Source organism: Amblyraja radiata, chromosome 8 (genome assembly GCF_010909765.2).
Source record: "Amblyraja radiata isolate CabotCenter1 chromosome 8, sAmbRad1.1.pri, whole genome shotgun sequence".
Lineage (NCBI taxonomy): Eukaryota > Metazoa > Chordata > Chondrichthyes > Rajiformes > Rajidae > Amblyraja > Amblyraja radiata.
In genome coordinates, this window is record NC_045963.1 from 5517354 (window position 1) to 5533497 (window position 16144).

Consider the following 16144-nt stretch of genomic DNA (forward strand, 5'->3'; position numbering starts at 1 on the left):
CAATTAGGTTCAGATCGGGTGATTGACTTGGCCACTCAAGTATTGACCACTTTTTATATTTGAAAAACTCCTTTGTTGCTTTAGCAGTATGTTTGGGATCATTGTCTTGCTGTAGAATGAACCGCCGGTCAATGGGTTTTGAGGCATTTGTTTGAACTTGAGCAGATAGGATGTGTCTATACACTTCAGAATTCATTATGCTACTACCATCAACAGTTGTATCATCAATGAAGATAAGTGAGCCAGTACCTACAACAGCCATACATGCCCAGGCCATAACACCCCCACCACCGTGTTTCACAGATGAGGTGGTATGCTTTGGATCTTGGGCAGTTCCTTCTCTCCTCCATACTTTGCTCTTGCCATCACTCTGATATAAGTTAATCTTCGTCTCATCTGTCCACAAGACCTTTTACCAAAACTGTGGTTGCTCTTTAAAGTACTTCTTGGCAAACTGTAACGTGGCCATCCTATTTTTGCGGCTAACCAGTGGTTTGCATCTTGCAGTGTAGCCTCTGTATTCCTGGTGATGAAGTCTTCTGCAGACAGTGGTCATTGACAAGTCCACACCTGACTCCTGAATAGTGTTTCTGATCTGTCGGACAGGTGTTTGGGGATTTTTCTTTATTATAGAGAGAATTCTTCTGTCATCAGCTGTGGAGGTCTTCCTTGGCCTGCCAGTCCCTTTGTGATTAGTAAGCTCACCAGTGCTCTCTTTCTTCCTAATGATATTCCAAACAGTTGGTTTTGGTAAGCCTAAGGTTTGGCTGATGTCTCTAACAGTTTTATTATTGTCTCTCAGTCCCATAATGGCTTCTTTGACTTTCATTGGCACAACATTCGTCCTCAAGTTGATAAACAGCAATAAAAGTTTCCAAAGGTGATGGAAAGACTGGAGGAAAGACTAGGTGCTGAGAGCTCTCTTATACCTGCATTAAGGAGGCAATTAAACACACCTGAGCAATTACAAACACCTGTGAAGCCATGTGTCCCAAACATTATGGTGCCCTGAAATGGGGGGACTATGTATAAACACAGCTGTAATTTCTACATGGTGAAACCAAAATATATAAAAATGGCCTTTAATAAAATCTGACAATGTGCACTTTAACCAGATGTGATTTGTTTCTATTACAAATCTTCAAATCTACAAATTGTGGAGTACAGAGGCAAATAAATAAATGATGTGTCTTTGTCCCAAACATTTTGGAGGGCACTGGATTTTCGCATCATCCGCAAACTTGGCCACAAAGCCTTCATTCCCCTCGTCCAAATCATTAATATACAACGTGAAGAGTAGCGGCCCCAGCACCGAGCCCTGCGGAACTCCGCTAGTCACTGGCAGTCAACCTGAAAAAGCTCCCTTTATTGCCACTCTTTACCTTCTGCCATCCAGCCAACCCGCTATCCATGCTAGTATCTGCCCTTTGATACCGTGGGCTCTCATCTTCCTTAGCAGCCTTCCAAAGGCTTTCTGAAAATCTAAGTTTACAACGTCTACCAACTCTCCTTTGTCTGGCCTACTATTTACTTCAAAGAATTCCAGCAAATTTGTCAAGCAAGACCTCCTCTTCACAAAGCCATGCTGACTTCAGCCTATTTTATCATGAACTTCGATGTACTCCGTAACCTCATCCTTTATAATGGACTCTAAAATGTTACCAACCACTGAGGTCAGACTAACCGGCCTATAGTTCCCACTATTCTGCTTTGCTCCCTTCTTGTGCAGCGGGGTAATATTGGCAATTTCCCAATGGTCTGGAACCACTACTGACTCTAGTGATTCTTGAAATATCACTATCAATGTGTCCACAATCTCTAAAGCCACCTCTTTCAGAACCCTAGGGTGCATTCCATCTGGTCCAGGGGACTTATCCACCTTCAGCCCTTTCAGCTTCCCAAGCACCTTCTCCCTAGTAATAGCCACTCCACTAACTTCCACCCCCTGACTCTCTTGAATTTCAGGCACGTTGCTGGTGTCTTCCACTGAGAAGACTGATGCTAAAAAGTTATTCAACTCCTCTGCCATTTCTTTATTCCCCATTATCACTTCTCCTGCATCATTCTCCAGCGGCCCAACGTCCACTCTTGCCTCTTTCTTGCTCTTTATATAACTGAAGAAACTCTTGCTATCCTTTTATATTATTGGCTGGTTTACCTTCGTATTTCATCTTTTCTCCCCGTATTGTCTTTTTAGTTAACTTCTGTTGTTGTTTAAAAGCTTCCCAATCCTCTGGCTTCCCACTAATCTTTGCTATGTTGTATGTCTTATCTTTTAGTTTTATACTTTCCATGACTTCCCTTGTCAGCCATGGGTCCCTCTTTCTTCCCCTAGAATATTTCTTCCTGTTTGGAATGGAAAGATCCTGCATCTTCAGAATTATTCCCAGAAATCCCAGCTAGGGTCCCTTTCCAGTCAACTTTGGCCAACTCCTCCCTCATGCCTCTGTAGTCCCCTTTGATCAGCTGTAATACCGACACATCCGATTTCACCTTCTCCCTCTCAAATTTCAGATTAAAACTTATCATATTGTGGTCGCTACCTCCTAGAGGTTCCTTTACGAGTCCCCTTATCAAATCCGGTACATGACACAACACTAAATCCAGAATTGCCTTTTCCCTGGTAGGCTCCACTACAAGTTACTGTAAAGATCCATCTCGGAGGCACTCTACAAATCCCCTCCCTTGGTGTCCAGTAGGTGGATAAGTCACCTGGACCAGATGGACTGAGGTGGCTTTAGAGATTGTGGAAGCATTGATAATGATATTTCAAGAATCACTAGAGTCAGGAGTGGTTCCAGATGATTGGAAAATTGCCAATATTAACCCACTGCACAAGAAGGGAGCAAAGCAGAATAGTGGGAATTATAGGCCGGTTAGTCTGACCGGTGATTTTCCCAGTCTTCCTGCATATTGAAATCTCCCATGATCACTGTAACATTGCCTTTCTTACATGCCGATTGTATCTCCTGATGTAACTTGTATCCTATATCTTGGCTACTCTTTGGGGGCCTGGAAAGAACTCCCATTAGGGTATTTTTCCCCGTACAATTTCTCAGCTCTATCCACAATGACTACATCTTCTGATCCGTTATCATCCCTCACTAAGGACTGAATTTAATTCTTAACAAACAGAGCTACCCCACCCCCTCTGCCCACCTGTCTGTCTTTCCAATAGGACGTATAACCTTGAAGATTCAGCTCCCAGCCCCGATCCTCTTGCAGCCATGTCTCTGTAATTCCCACAACATCATTGACTTGTACTCTCTGAGTGTTGTAGAGCAGAGGGATCTAGGTGTGCGGGAACATGGTTCCTTGAAAGTGGCGTCACAGGTAGATAGGCTGGTCAAGAAGGGTTTTGGCACATTGATCTACATTAGTCAGAGTACTGAGTCTGGAAGTTGGGCGGTTAGGTTACAGTTGTACATTGGCGAGGCTACATTTGGAATTACAGTTTTGCCACCCAGTTACAGGAAAGATATTGTTAAGCTGGAAAGGGTGCAGAGAAGATTTACAAGTAGTTGCCAGAACCCGAGGGCCTGAGCTATAGGGAGAGGTTGAGCAGGCTTGAACTCTATTCCTTGGATTGCAGGAGAATGAGGGGTGATCTTATAGAGGTGTAGATCATGAGAAGAATAGGTTGGGTAAATGTAGTCATTTAGCCAAGTCAAGTCAATAGAGTTTATTGTCATGTGTTCCAGATAGGACAATGACATTCTTGCTTGCTGCAGCACAACAGAATATTGTAAAATAAATACAGAACAGTTCAGTTCAATATACACATAAATAAGCAGATAAAATGCAATAGGCTGTTACAGTTCAGAGTCTGTTTGTTGGCGAGCTTAGTAGCCTGACGGCTGTGGGGAAGGAGCTGTTCCTGAACCAGGATGTAACAGATTTCAGGCTCCTGTACCTTCTGCCCGATGGTAGGGGAGAAATGAGTGAGTGGCCAGGATGGTGTGGGTCCTTGATGATGTTGGCTGCCTTTTTGAGGCAACGACTGCGATAGATCCCTTCAATGGTGGGGAGGTCAGAGCTGATGATGGACTGGGCAGTGGTCACAACTTTCTGCATCCTTTTCCACTCCTGGACGCTCAGGATGCCAAACCAAGCCACGATGCAACCAGTCAGCATGCTCTCTACTGTGCCAGAGTAGGGAATCAAGAACCAGATGACATAGGTTTAAGGTGAGAGAGAAAGATTTAATAGGAACCTGAGGGCAACTTTTTTTACCCAAAGTTGTGGGTATATGCAACGAGCTGCCAGAGGAGGTAGTTTAGGCAGGTATTGGAATCCATGCCACTGGATCCTGACCCAGATCTGTCAAGGACCGTGGGGTGGCTGTCTGTGCACCAGTCTCCCCACGTTAAACAAAGTCGCGCACTGGCGTCCTCCAGCCGTGGAGACACCCATGGTCAGCCACGGCCTCGCTGGGCCGGTCCCACTTCCAACCGCGGAGCCGTCTGGAGTTGTGCGGGGCTGGTCCCGACATCATACTCACCAATCAGCTGGGCAGGAGGCGGGCCGACTGAATTTGGACGTCGCACGGCGTCGGCGGTTATGTCATCGCGCAACGGCATGCCGGGTGGTGACGTCATCGCGTAACGCCACGCGCTAGGCATACACCGTCAAGACGTTGCGCACGGCATCAAGATGCTGCGCACGGCATCGAGACGCTGCGTATGCCCGTCGATGCGCTGCGTACGGCCTCAATGCGGCTGCGGGCCGACAGGCCGTTGCCGCGTGCAATTTTTGGACAGTGTCAGTTTTTCGAGCCCGCGCGATGTCGGGACCAGCCCCGCACAACTCCATACGGCTCCGGCGATCGAAGTGGGACCGGCCCCGTGAGGCCGTACAGCTCAAGCGACCGCGTTAGGTCGCGCTTGCCGCATGCAGTCGCATGCTGGTGGGACCAGCCCTTAAGACTAAGACCTGTCCTTGAAAGATTTACTACAGATAAACTGGAATGTGAAAATTACAGCCAGATCACCCATTATCTTGTTATTGGAGGAGGAGGCGGCTCAGTAAAATGAACGGCCTCCCCCGATGTTAATTCATATGTTTGTAAGAGGGCGGCAAAGTGCTCAAGTGTGTTGTGATGTTCTTCCTCGAGGTAATAATGTGTTGTACATTCGCTGGACCGAGGTAATCTTGTCTCATCTGTTCCTGCAGTTCACTCAACGGTTCAAACGGTCACCCTGGTGTCAGCAGCCCCTCCATCCCCTGCGTGCAGTCAGACACTTGTGCACGAAGCCTTCTCTCCAGATCCTGAATTTCTGATGACGGCCGATCTGGATAAGTCTACAATGCAGATGATTGATTGGTTGACACTTATTGATCAAATGATCAAGTCCAGCATAATTACAGTTGGTGATCTCGAGGAGATTCATGAAACGATCGTTCGCCTGAAGGTATGGAAATCAACTCTTATTATTGTAAAAGCTGCCAGTTGTGCATTTTTAATATAATAAAATATTTCAAACCGTTGCAAACAAACTTCAGCATTGGAAGATATGCAGCCTTATTAGTGTCCAATAGGTGGACAGCCTTAACATTTGGGATCTGGAAGCAATTGTAGGTTAATAAAGGCCCTGTCCCACAATGCGAGTTCACCCAAGAGCTCTCCCGAGTTTAAAAATAAAAATAAAACTCGTGGTAAGTACGTAGCGGGTACATCGGAGCTCGTGGAAGTCTCGTCGCGGCTCGTAATGTTAACGGCAGGTACTCGGGAAACGCGGTAACTCGTGAAGTTTTTTCAACAGTGTGAAAAATTTCCAAGAGTAAAAAAATACTCGTGATGAAGTACCACGAGTTTGTTTTGTTTTTTTAACTCGGGAGAGCTCTTCGGTAAACGCATCCTGGGACAGGGGCTTTAGCATGAGTATGTGTAGCAGCAGCAGGTGGAATGTGGAGGGAGCGGTAAAACAGGGATGTTGGGAGGCTGATAGGATGATATTGGTGGTAGACAAAAATGCCGAAGGAAATAGGCAACGTTTCGGCTGAAACGTTGCCTATTTCCTTCGCTCCATAGATGCTGCCTCACTCCATAGACGCTGCCTCGCTCCATAGATGCTGCCTCACCCGCTGAGCTTCTCCAGCATTTTTGTCCACCTTCGATTGTCCAGCATCTGCAGTTCCTTCTTAAGAGGATGCTGGTGGTATTGTTTTTTTTATTGTCACGTTTACAGAGAGACGGTTCAATGGTTCTTTATTCCTCATATGTCCGGAGGTACAGTGACATTTTTGTATACAGTTCAGTATAGGTAGCACTTAGATGCATCTTAGATAGGCATCCTAGATACGGTACAAGTGTATCGTAAGAAGAAGATAGACACAAAAAGCTGGAGTAACTCTGCGGGTCAGACAGCATCTCTGGCGAAAAGGAATAGGTGACATTTCTGGTTGAGACCCATTTTCAGACTGAAGAAGGGTCCCCACCCGAAATGTCACCTATTCCCTTTTCACCAGAGATGCTGTCTGACCCACTGAGTTACTCCAGCTTTTTGTGTCTATCTTCAGATTAAAGCAGCATCTGCACAAGTGTACAGCAGTCGTGAATGGTGAGACAGTATACAGTCGCCAGATTTGGCACCAATTTCAAGTCGCCTTTGTGAAGTGTTCCACTACTCCGTCCAGCCCACGCCCTCGGCCTTTTCATGTTCTTAAGTGATAGGAAAAGAATTAGGCCATTCGGCCCACCAAGTCTACTCCACCCTTCAATCATGGCTGATCTATCTTTCCCTTTCAACCCCATTCTCCTGCCTTCTCCCCATAACCCCTGACACCCATACTAATCAAGAATCTGTCAATCTCCAACTTAAATCCAAAATATCCATCTCCTTTGGCCTTTGGTCCTAGACTCTCCCACCAGTGGAAACATCCTCTCCACGTCCAGTCTGAAGAAGGGTTTCGGCCCGAAACGTTGCCTATTTCCTTCACTCCATAGATGCTGCTGCACCCGCTGAGTTTCTCCAGCATTTTTGTCTACTCTCTCCACATCCACTCTATCCAGGCCTTTCACTATTCGGTAAGTTACAATGAGGTCCCCCGTCATTCTTCTAAACTCCAGCGAGTACAGGCCCAGTGCCGTCAAATGCTCATCATAGGTTAACCCACTCATTCCTGGGATCATTCTCGTAAATCTCCTGGACTCTCTCTAATGTCAGATATGGGGCCCCAAACTGCTCACAATACTCCAAAGGCAGCCTAACCAGCGCCTTATAGAGCCTCAGCATTACAGCCCTGTTTTTGGATAGGTGCCTGATCTAGCCGAGCCCCAGGCTGCAGCAGGGTCTCCATCGACCCACACCAGCGTCGAGGTGCACTGCACTGCTTCCCGCAGCCGGTTTGCTAACCTGCCCACTCCTCTCCGGTCCACGGGGCGAGCAGGGGCCGGGGTTGGCGTCCTACCTCTCTCCAGGCCAGGCTTCCTGTTGGGTATGGCCGCGGCACGTCGCTGTGACCTTTTACCGTGCGCCACCTCGGGACAACCTTTCTGAGGTAGAGTGAAAATCTTTGTTTTGCTTGCCATCTAGGCAAGTCATATTATACATTACATCAGTTGCACAAAGTAGAAGATAAACAGAGTGTAGAGTTACAGCTTAAAGTTCAAGTGTAAAAAAGTGCAAGTGTTGTAACAAGGCAGGTTGGGAGATCAAGAATTCATCATCAGTATATGAGAGGTCCATTTCAAAGTCTGATAACAGCGGGGGGAAATGGCTGATCTTAAATCAGTTGGAACGTGCTTTCAAGCTATTGTATCTTTTTTTTAAATTTATTTTTATTGGAGGAAAAAAAATTACAGTACATCTGACGTACGGCATTACATTTCCCTCCATTTTGTTTTTTATAATTAATAATCAAAAAATAACCCTAACCCACCCTCGGCAGCTAATGTTTTCACAATACAAGTATATCACAAAATCAAATGCACATTTTAACAATAATAAAGTAACAAAACAGAATAAAGGCGGCTCCCCACTTACTGTCAAGTGCCCTCAGTCAATAGGTAGTTCCTTTAGACCCTCAAAGTATGATAAAAAGGGGTTCCCATTTCAAATAAAACTTTTTCACAGACCCCCTCAATGTGAATTTAATCTGCTATTGTATCTTCTGAGTGATGGGTGAGGGGAGAAGAGGGATGCAAGTGGTCCTTGATGATGTTGTCTTTGACCAAGCTGGCACATGGGCTAATGGGGAGGAGGCTGGTTTGCGTGCTAGGCTGAGCTGCGGGGCAGATCGCTGGTCTATCTGTCCATTCAATCATGTTTCAGATTTCTATTTTTCTTAGTTTCACAGCAAAAAAAAATTTGTTGTATTTGAATGCAATTGAGGGATTAGTTTATCCTCCATATTTATCACAATCACATTGCTGAAGAATGTTTGCTGTTGGTTTGTTAGAAGTTAAATTGTGTATATGAGCAAAGCACAAGTGCTGGACTACCTCAGCGGGCTAGGCAGCAGCTGTGGAGTACATGGATAGGCGATGTTTTGGACTGGATTGATAGGGAGAGAGAGCTGGGAAACAGTTTGCTGGTGGGACAAAGCCTCCCCGGGTACTTTCCTCTGCAGCCGCATGAGGTGCAACACCTGTCCCTATCCCTCGTCCCTCACATCCATCCAGCAGCCCGTCCAGGTGAGACACAAGTTCCAATGCACCATCTCTATCCTTACCCACTGCATTCGATGTTCCTGATGTGACATACTTTACATCTGTGAGACCAAGCGTAGGCTAATCAAACCGAAGAGAGACACAAAATGCTGGAGTCACTCAGTGGGACAGGCAGCATCTCTGGAGAGAAGGAATGGGTGACGTTTCGGGTCGTTCTCCAGCATTGTGTGTCTATCGTCGATTTAAACCAGCATTTGCAGTTCCTTCCTACACTTGTAGACTAAACGACCGTTGTGTTGAACACTTGCACTTGGTCTGCCTAGACCAGCTGGATCTCGCTTTTTTAAGTCCCCTCCCCATTCCTATACATTGTTGTTCTGGGCCTCCATCATTGCCAGAGTGAAGGCACACTCAAACTGGAGGAACTGCACCTTATATTCTGCTTGAGTAGCTTACAGCCTAATGATATGAACAGTGAATTCTCCAATTTTAGGTACCCCCCTGGTATATTTCCCCCTCTCGTCTGAGTCCCACCTGGGTGCATATCCATCTCCCACTATCGTGCCACTTTCCCATTCCTCTCACCCCCTTCCACCATTCTCACTACCTCTAAGCTTCATCCTACACCCTTTTTTTAAATCTCTGGCTTTTGTCCACCCACCTGCCAACCAAAACCCTTCTGACTTAGCAAGGCCTTGTCCTGCCCCCAACTCACTGTCACAATCAGTCTGAAGAAGGGTCTTGACTGGAAACGGGCCTGTTCATGTCCTCCAGAGATGCTGCCTGACCCGCTGAGTTACTCTAGCACATTGTGGTTAACTCAAGATTGCAGCATCTGCAGTTCCTTGCTTCTCTGAAACTCATTCATGGATCTTTTTGAAAGCAGACCACCAAGAATGAGCTGGAGCAGCAGCGTCCCCGGCTAGATGCTATTTTCACTCTTGCCCAAAACCTGAAGAATAAAACAGCCGACTTGGAGGAACGAACTGCGATCACTGAGCGATGTGAGTAAGGTTCTCTCGCAAATGCTTGCCGATAACATCCGCCATTGAGTTTTATTCCTGTAAACAAGATGCATTTTCGAATATGTTACCAACAGAAAATGTGTATGAATTCTAAACAGCATTGTTTCTGTTTGTGGAGTAATAGACATCAGAGAGAGAATGGCTGAAGAAGGGTCTCGACCCGAAACATCACCCATTCCTTCTCTCCAGAGATGCTGCCTGTCCCGCTGAGTCACTCCAGCATTTTGTGTCTGTCTTCACTTTCCATAAGATTTCACCTTAGTAAAGTGTCAGCTTTGGACTGTTCTAACTGTGGACTCGCATATACAGGGTCCATCTTACATAGAACATAAAACAGTACAGCACAAGAACAGATTCTTTGTCCTGTGCTGAACACTATGCCTAGCTCTTGTCGGCCTGCACCTAATCTTTCCCTGCATATGCTTATGTCTATCCAAATGTTTCGTAGATGCCACTATTGTATTAGCCTCCACCACCAACCCCGGCAGCACATTCGAGTCACTTGCCAACCTCTGAGTAACACAAAAAACCCTGCCCTGCACATCTCCTTTAAACTGTGCCCCTATCGTAATAAGCTCTGCCCTGACTTGTGTAGGGTACTTGTGTAGTCAGATTTTACGCGTCAGAATCGCCTTAGAACTAACTAGAAACATATTAGAAACTGCAAAAATGCATCTTCTCTGCGACTCGGGGGGAGAAGGAGGGGGAGGCGGTGGTGGAGGGGGGAGTGGCAGAGCGGACAAACATGACGGCCAATTGGAAGAAGTGGCAGCTGGGGAGAAGGGAGGGAGCCCCATGGTGACCGAGTGCATCCTGTCAGTGGCGGCGGCCTAAAGAAAGAGCTGTCGGCCAGGGTTACAAGGTGAGTCGCAACAACAGCCGCTCAACGGGACGGTGCGGCAGCTGGTGAAGAAGGGCTCACTGGTGAACCTTGTTGAAGGTGTCGGCCACTCGGCTGTCAGTTGCTCTCCACAGCCTCCCTCGTTCTCGCTCACCTTCCCAGTGTCGCACCATAACGGCCGAAACCGGGAGAACAGCGAGCCCGGGCGCCACTTTTATTACATCTATGAAGCTGATGGGAAGTCCTCACCACCCTCCTGTTGACATAACACAGAGCATTCAGGGAACAGGACCACCTCAAGTGCCGCTACACCCCTCCCTTCTTCATCTCAAATTGCCCTTGTATGTTAGTATTCTCCACGCTGATCACACTGTCCTTCTCCTTGATGAAAACACATGCAAAGTACTCGTACAACTCCAGACTGCAAGTGCAAATTCTCTCCTTTATTCTTCCTTCTCTCTGGTTACCCACTTGGTTTTATATAAGTTTAACAAGTTTGGGGATTTTCTTTACTATTGACTTGCCAAAGTCGTATTGTGGCCCCTTTTGGCCCTTCTAATCACACGCTTGAGTTCTTCCCTTCTTTCTTTATATTCCTCAAAAGCATTGTCTAATTCTATCATCTTAAACCTCGCATGTGCTTCCTTTTTCTTTTTGACCAAATTTACCTCCTCTTTGTTCTTCTCTCCTCACTGGAACATGCGGACGCTGAGCTTCAATCACCTGGACTTCAAACATCTCCCACATGTCAGATGTGGACTTACCCAATAACAATTGCTTCCCAAGTGTAGCCTCTTGAGCTCCTGCCTAATAATGTTGTTATTTGCCTTACTCCAATTTAGTACCTTTCCACAAGGTCTAGGCTTCCCCCTTGCTCAAAACAAACGCAACATTTATGGAGAAACAAGCAACTATAGATGCTGGTTTTCAAAGGTTCACAAAACTTGTGGAGTAATCATCACTATCCCCTTCCATGAAATGACTTGTCACAGGGCCAGGCTCATCCCCAATACGAGGTGCAGTATATTTCCTTCTCGGGTTGGGCTGTCCACGCACTGTTTCAACAAACCCTCTTGGATACACCTCTCCAATTCTGCTCCATCCAAGCCTTTGGCACTGAGCAAGTCCCAGTTAATATTGGGGAAAGTTAAAGTCACCCATTAAGAGAAGCCTGTTGCTTTGGCATCTTTCGGTAATCTATCTCCGTATCTGTTCCTCTATCTTCTGCTTGCAACTGGGGAGCCTGTGGTACAATCCCATTAGAGTGCTTGCATCTTTATTCTATCTAATCGCTCCCCATATTGCCTCAGCAGACAAAGCCTCCAGTGTGTCCTCTCTGAATGCCGCTGTGACAGCCTCCAGCATTAGTAGCGCAACTCCTCCAACTCTTTTGCCTCCTTCTCGATCACATCTAAAATGTTGAAACTCCGCGACCTTGAGCCTTCAGTCATGCCCCTCTCACAACCATGTTTATGCAATGGTCACATAGAAACATAGAAAATAGGTGCAGGAGTAGGCCATTCGGCCCTTCCAGCCTGCACCGCCATTCAGCATGATCATGGCTGATCATCCAACTCAGTATCCTGTACCTGCCTTCTCTCCATACCCCTGATCCCTTTTGCCACAAATGCCACATCTAACTCCCTCGTAAATATAGCCAATGAACTGGCCTCAACTACCTTCTGTGGCAGAGAATTCCACAGATTCACCACTCTCTGTGTGAAAAATGGTTTTCTCATCTCGGTCCTAAAAGACTTTCTCCTTATCCTTAAACTGTGACCCCTTTTTCTGGACTTCCCCAACATCGGGAACAATCTTCCTGCATCTAGCCTGTCACAACATCATAATCCCATCACTGACACCGGCTCTGCATTCATCTGCCTTGCATTGAAATAAACACACTTCAGCCCATCAGCCTCGCCTCCCCCACCCCTCCCCCCTTCTGTCTTGAGTTTAAACCTTCCTATGGCACCGGCGAACCCCCCTGCAAAGATGTTGTCCCCTTCAGTTAAGGTACAGCCTGTCCCTCTTGTAAGGGTCACCTCTGCCCCAGAACAGATGGCAATTGTCAAAAAATCCAAAACTCTTCCCCCTGCACCAACTCCTGAGCCACAGATTCATCCTGTTACTACTCTGCCTGCCTAGGTTGGGTGAATTACATTGAAGTAACTGATGAAGGCTCCAGATTATTATCATGTTCCCTTCCTGGTATTTTTATATTTGCTCTTCCTATGTTTTACTAAAATGAAAATAGACACAAAATGCTGGAGTAACTCGTATATAAGTTAATGCGTGACGACTCGGGTCGAGACCCTTCAGCTTGAAGAAGGGTCCCGACCCGAATCCTCACCCATTCCTTCTCTCTAGAGATGCTGCCTGTCCCGCTGAGTTACTCCAACTTTTTGTGTCTATCTTTGGTGTAAACCAGCATCTGCAGTTCATTTCTACACATTGTACTAAAATGACTTTATTTTACTTAAAACAGCCAAATATTTTCACAGTACATAAATGTTTCATGTAATTTCCTTTTACAGAAACCTGTGCACCAGGGATACTGCTTTAAAGCTACTGGGTGCATATTTGCAGAATGTTGGCAGAAATGTGCTCTGATGTTTCAAGTTTAAATTTTGCACCTTACCTGAGTATGAAAGGATTTACTGTATGTGTACCTTACGTTTGTGTTTCTGTGCAGTGGTAAGGGTTCAGAACCAGTGGGATAGCACGCATCAAAGATTAGAGGCACGGCAGATGCAGCTGGAGAAACTGCTTGGTGATAGCATGCAGTGGGAGGAAGAATGGCAGGCAGCTGAACGACTGGTTGGCCAGAGTGACATTCGCCTGCAGTCCCTGCTGCAAGTTACATCAGATCCCTTTGATCCACAGCTCGCAGAAAGCAAGGTAACCTCTCATCTTTGAACTGCACGCCTATTGCAGACTGTTGGCGGAATGGAATACTTTATTGTCACCTGTATCTGGGCACAGTGAGATTCTTTGCCTGCATACCCCCAGTATACAAATAGCAGCCACCTTGGGCACTGACAAAGTTACAAAGCACGCCGGCTCCTGCTTGGTTCTCTCCCCCTCCCCCACGCAGGGTCCCCATTGTCCATTGTTCTTCCCCCTCCCTCACGGCGGTCCCCCCACGCTCCCATCGACCGCCGAGGCCCATCACCACGAGGCTTCACCGCCACCTAGGCCCCACCGCCGTTGCCGAGGCCCCACGGCCGTGAGGATTCACCGCTGCCAGCGCCCCACTTGGCGTATCCGTCTCGTTCGTCGGTTGGCGCCATCATTGACCGCCGCACCGACCTCTCCACAACGCTGCCGAGTCCTCCTGTGGCTCCGACAACCTCCGCTCCAACCTGCGAGGTGAGGCTCCTCCGACCCGCGAGGCCCCAGGCGGGCTCCAACCCTGGCTTCTCTGCGGCCATCTGACAAGCATCGAGACCGCGGCGCCTCGATAACGGCCTCTGGGAAGCCTTCTGCCGCACGGGCCGACAGGAAGATTTTTATTTTGAAAGGTGTTGAAGGGCTTGAATTTTAGTCTTGAAGTCTCAAAAAATAAAGTTTGTTTATGACAGGACTGAGGATATTCCTGGGGGAATGTCCAGTGAGGTTATGTGGATGGAAATCAGAAATATGGGGTAATCATTTTGATGGGATTGTTTCAGAATGTAGAGATTAGCATGAAACAACCCCTTTGACACACATTATCCTCACTGGCCAGAGCTCACCTATACATTAATTCAATCCTACATATGAGGAACAATTTACAGAAGGCAATTCCCTGACAAACCTGCAGGCCTTTTGAGTGTGGGAGGAAACTGGAGCAACGGGAGAAAGCCCACGGGATCACAGGATGAATGTACAAACTCCATACAGACAGCACCTGTAGTCCAGATCGAATCCAGGTCTCTGGTGCTGTAAAGCAGCAACTCTACCGCTGCGCCATCCTGCTGCAGAGGGAGTTAGCGGGAATTAGATAAGCAAATTTGTAGAATGGTCGCAAATAGCTACCAGAACAGTAGGGTTGTACCATGAGGTGATTTTTAACTGCCCTAACTAATATTGATTGGAATACATATTGCCATGGGCTTGGCTGGAGTGGAATTTGTCAAGTGTGTCCAGGATATTACTCAAGCAGTATGTGTAAGGCCCGACTAGAGAAGGAGCATTACTGACCTCCCATTGGGATATAAGGCAGGGAAAGTGACTGAAGCGTCAGTGGGGGAGTACTTGGGACCTGTAACTGGAGTTCTAGTTGTTTTAAAATGGTCCTGGGAATGATAAATTGAACCATAAATTGAGACAAGGTTAAATTTAATAGCATTGGTCAGGACTGCAAGGAACAGCTTCTTCCCTACAGCCATCGGGCTATTAAACACTACAACCTCCATTAAGGTCTGAACCACACAGGCTATTATTGCTTATTGTTTGTTTGTTTTATATCTGTATGTACAGTGCATTCAGACCCCTTCACATTTTCCACATTTTGTTATGTTACAACCTTATTTGAAAATGGTTAAAATTATTTTTTTTTTATCATTAAATCTACACACAATACCCCAGAACGAAGAAGCGAAAACAGGTGTTTAGAAATGTTTGCAAAGTAATTAAAAAGAAATAACTGAAATATCACATTTACATAAGTATTCAGACCCTTTGCTATGACACTCAAAATTGAGCAAAATTGTCCTTTGACCTCAGACTGAAGAAGGGTTTCGGCCTGAAACGTTGCCTATTTCCTTCGCTCCATAGATGCTGCTGCACCCGCTGAGTTTCTCCAGCATTTTTGTATACCTTTGTGTCGAGACACAGATCTGGGGAAGGGTATAAAACAATTTCTGCAGCATTGTCGGTCCCGAAGAGCACAGTGGCCTCCGTCATTCTTAAATGGAAGAACTTTGGAACCACCAGGACTCTTCATAGAGCTGGCTGCCCGGCCAAACTGAGCAATCGGGGGAGAAGGGCCTTGGACCAAGAGGTGACCAAGAACCCAATGGTCACTCTGACAGAGCTCCAGAGATCCTCTGTGTAGATGGGAGAACCTTCCAGAAGGACTATATCTGCGGCACTCCACCAATCAGGCCTTAATGGTAGAGTGACCAGACGGAAGCCACTCCTCAGTAAAAGGCACATGACAGGCCCACTTGGAGTTTGCCAAAAGGCACCTAAAGGAACCTCAGACCATGAGAAACAAGATTCTCGGGTCTGATGAAACCAAGATTGAACTCTTTGGCCTGAATGCCAAGCGTCACATCTGGAGGAAACCAGGCACCGCTCATCACCTGGCCAATACCATACCTACGGTGAAGCATGCTGGTGGCAGCATCATGCTGTAGGGATGTTTTTCAGCGGCAGGAACTGGGAGACTAGTCAGGATCGAGAGAAAGATGAACGGAGCAAAGTACAGAGAGATCCTTGATGAAAACCTGCTCCAGAGCGTTCAGGACCTCAGACTGGGGCGGAGGTTCACCTTCCACCAGGACAACGACTCTAAGCACACAGCCAAGACAACGCAGGAGTGGCTTTGTGACAAGTCTGTGAATGTCCTTGAGTGGCCCAGCCAGAGCCCGGACTTGAACCCAATCGAACATCTCTAGAGGGACCTGAAAATAGCCGCGCATCAACACTACCCATCCAACCTGACAGGGCTTGAGAGGACCT

General features: G+C 46.8%; 1 protein-coding gene across 5 annotated transcripts in view; it reads left to right on the forward strand.

Moving 5' to 3' along the window:
* The window catches only part of utrn (utrophin), a 395823-nt gene that overhangs the window by 230643 nt on the left and 149036 nt on the right, over window positions 1-16144 (forward strand). For all 5 annotated transcript variants that reach the window (XM_033025073.1, XM_033025072.1, XM_033025074.1 and 2 more), the window contains 3 exons: window positions 5173-5411; window positions 9498-9615; window positions 13170-13375. In XM_033025073.1, coding sequence (XP_032880964.1) covers window positions 5173-5411; window positions 9498-9615; window positions 13170-13375 — 563 coding nt within the window. The remainder of the gene's footprint in view (window positions 1-5172; window positions 5412-9497; window positions 9616-13169; window positions 13376-16144) is intronic.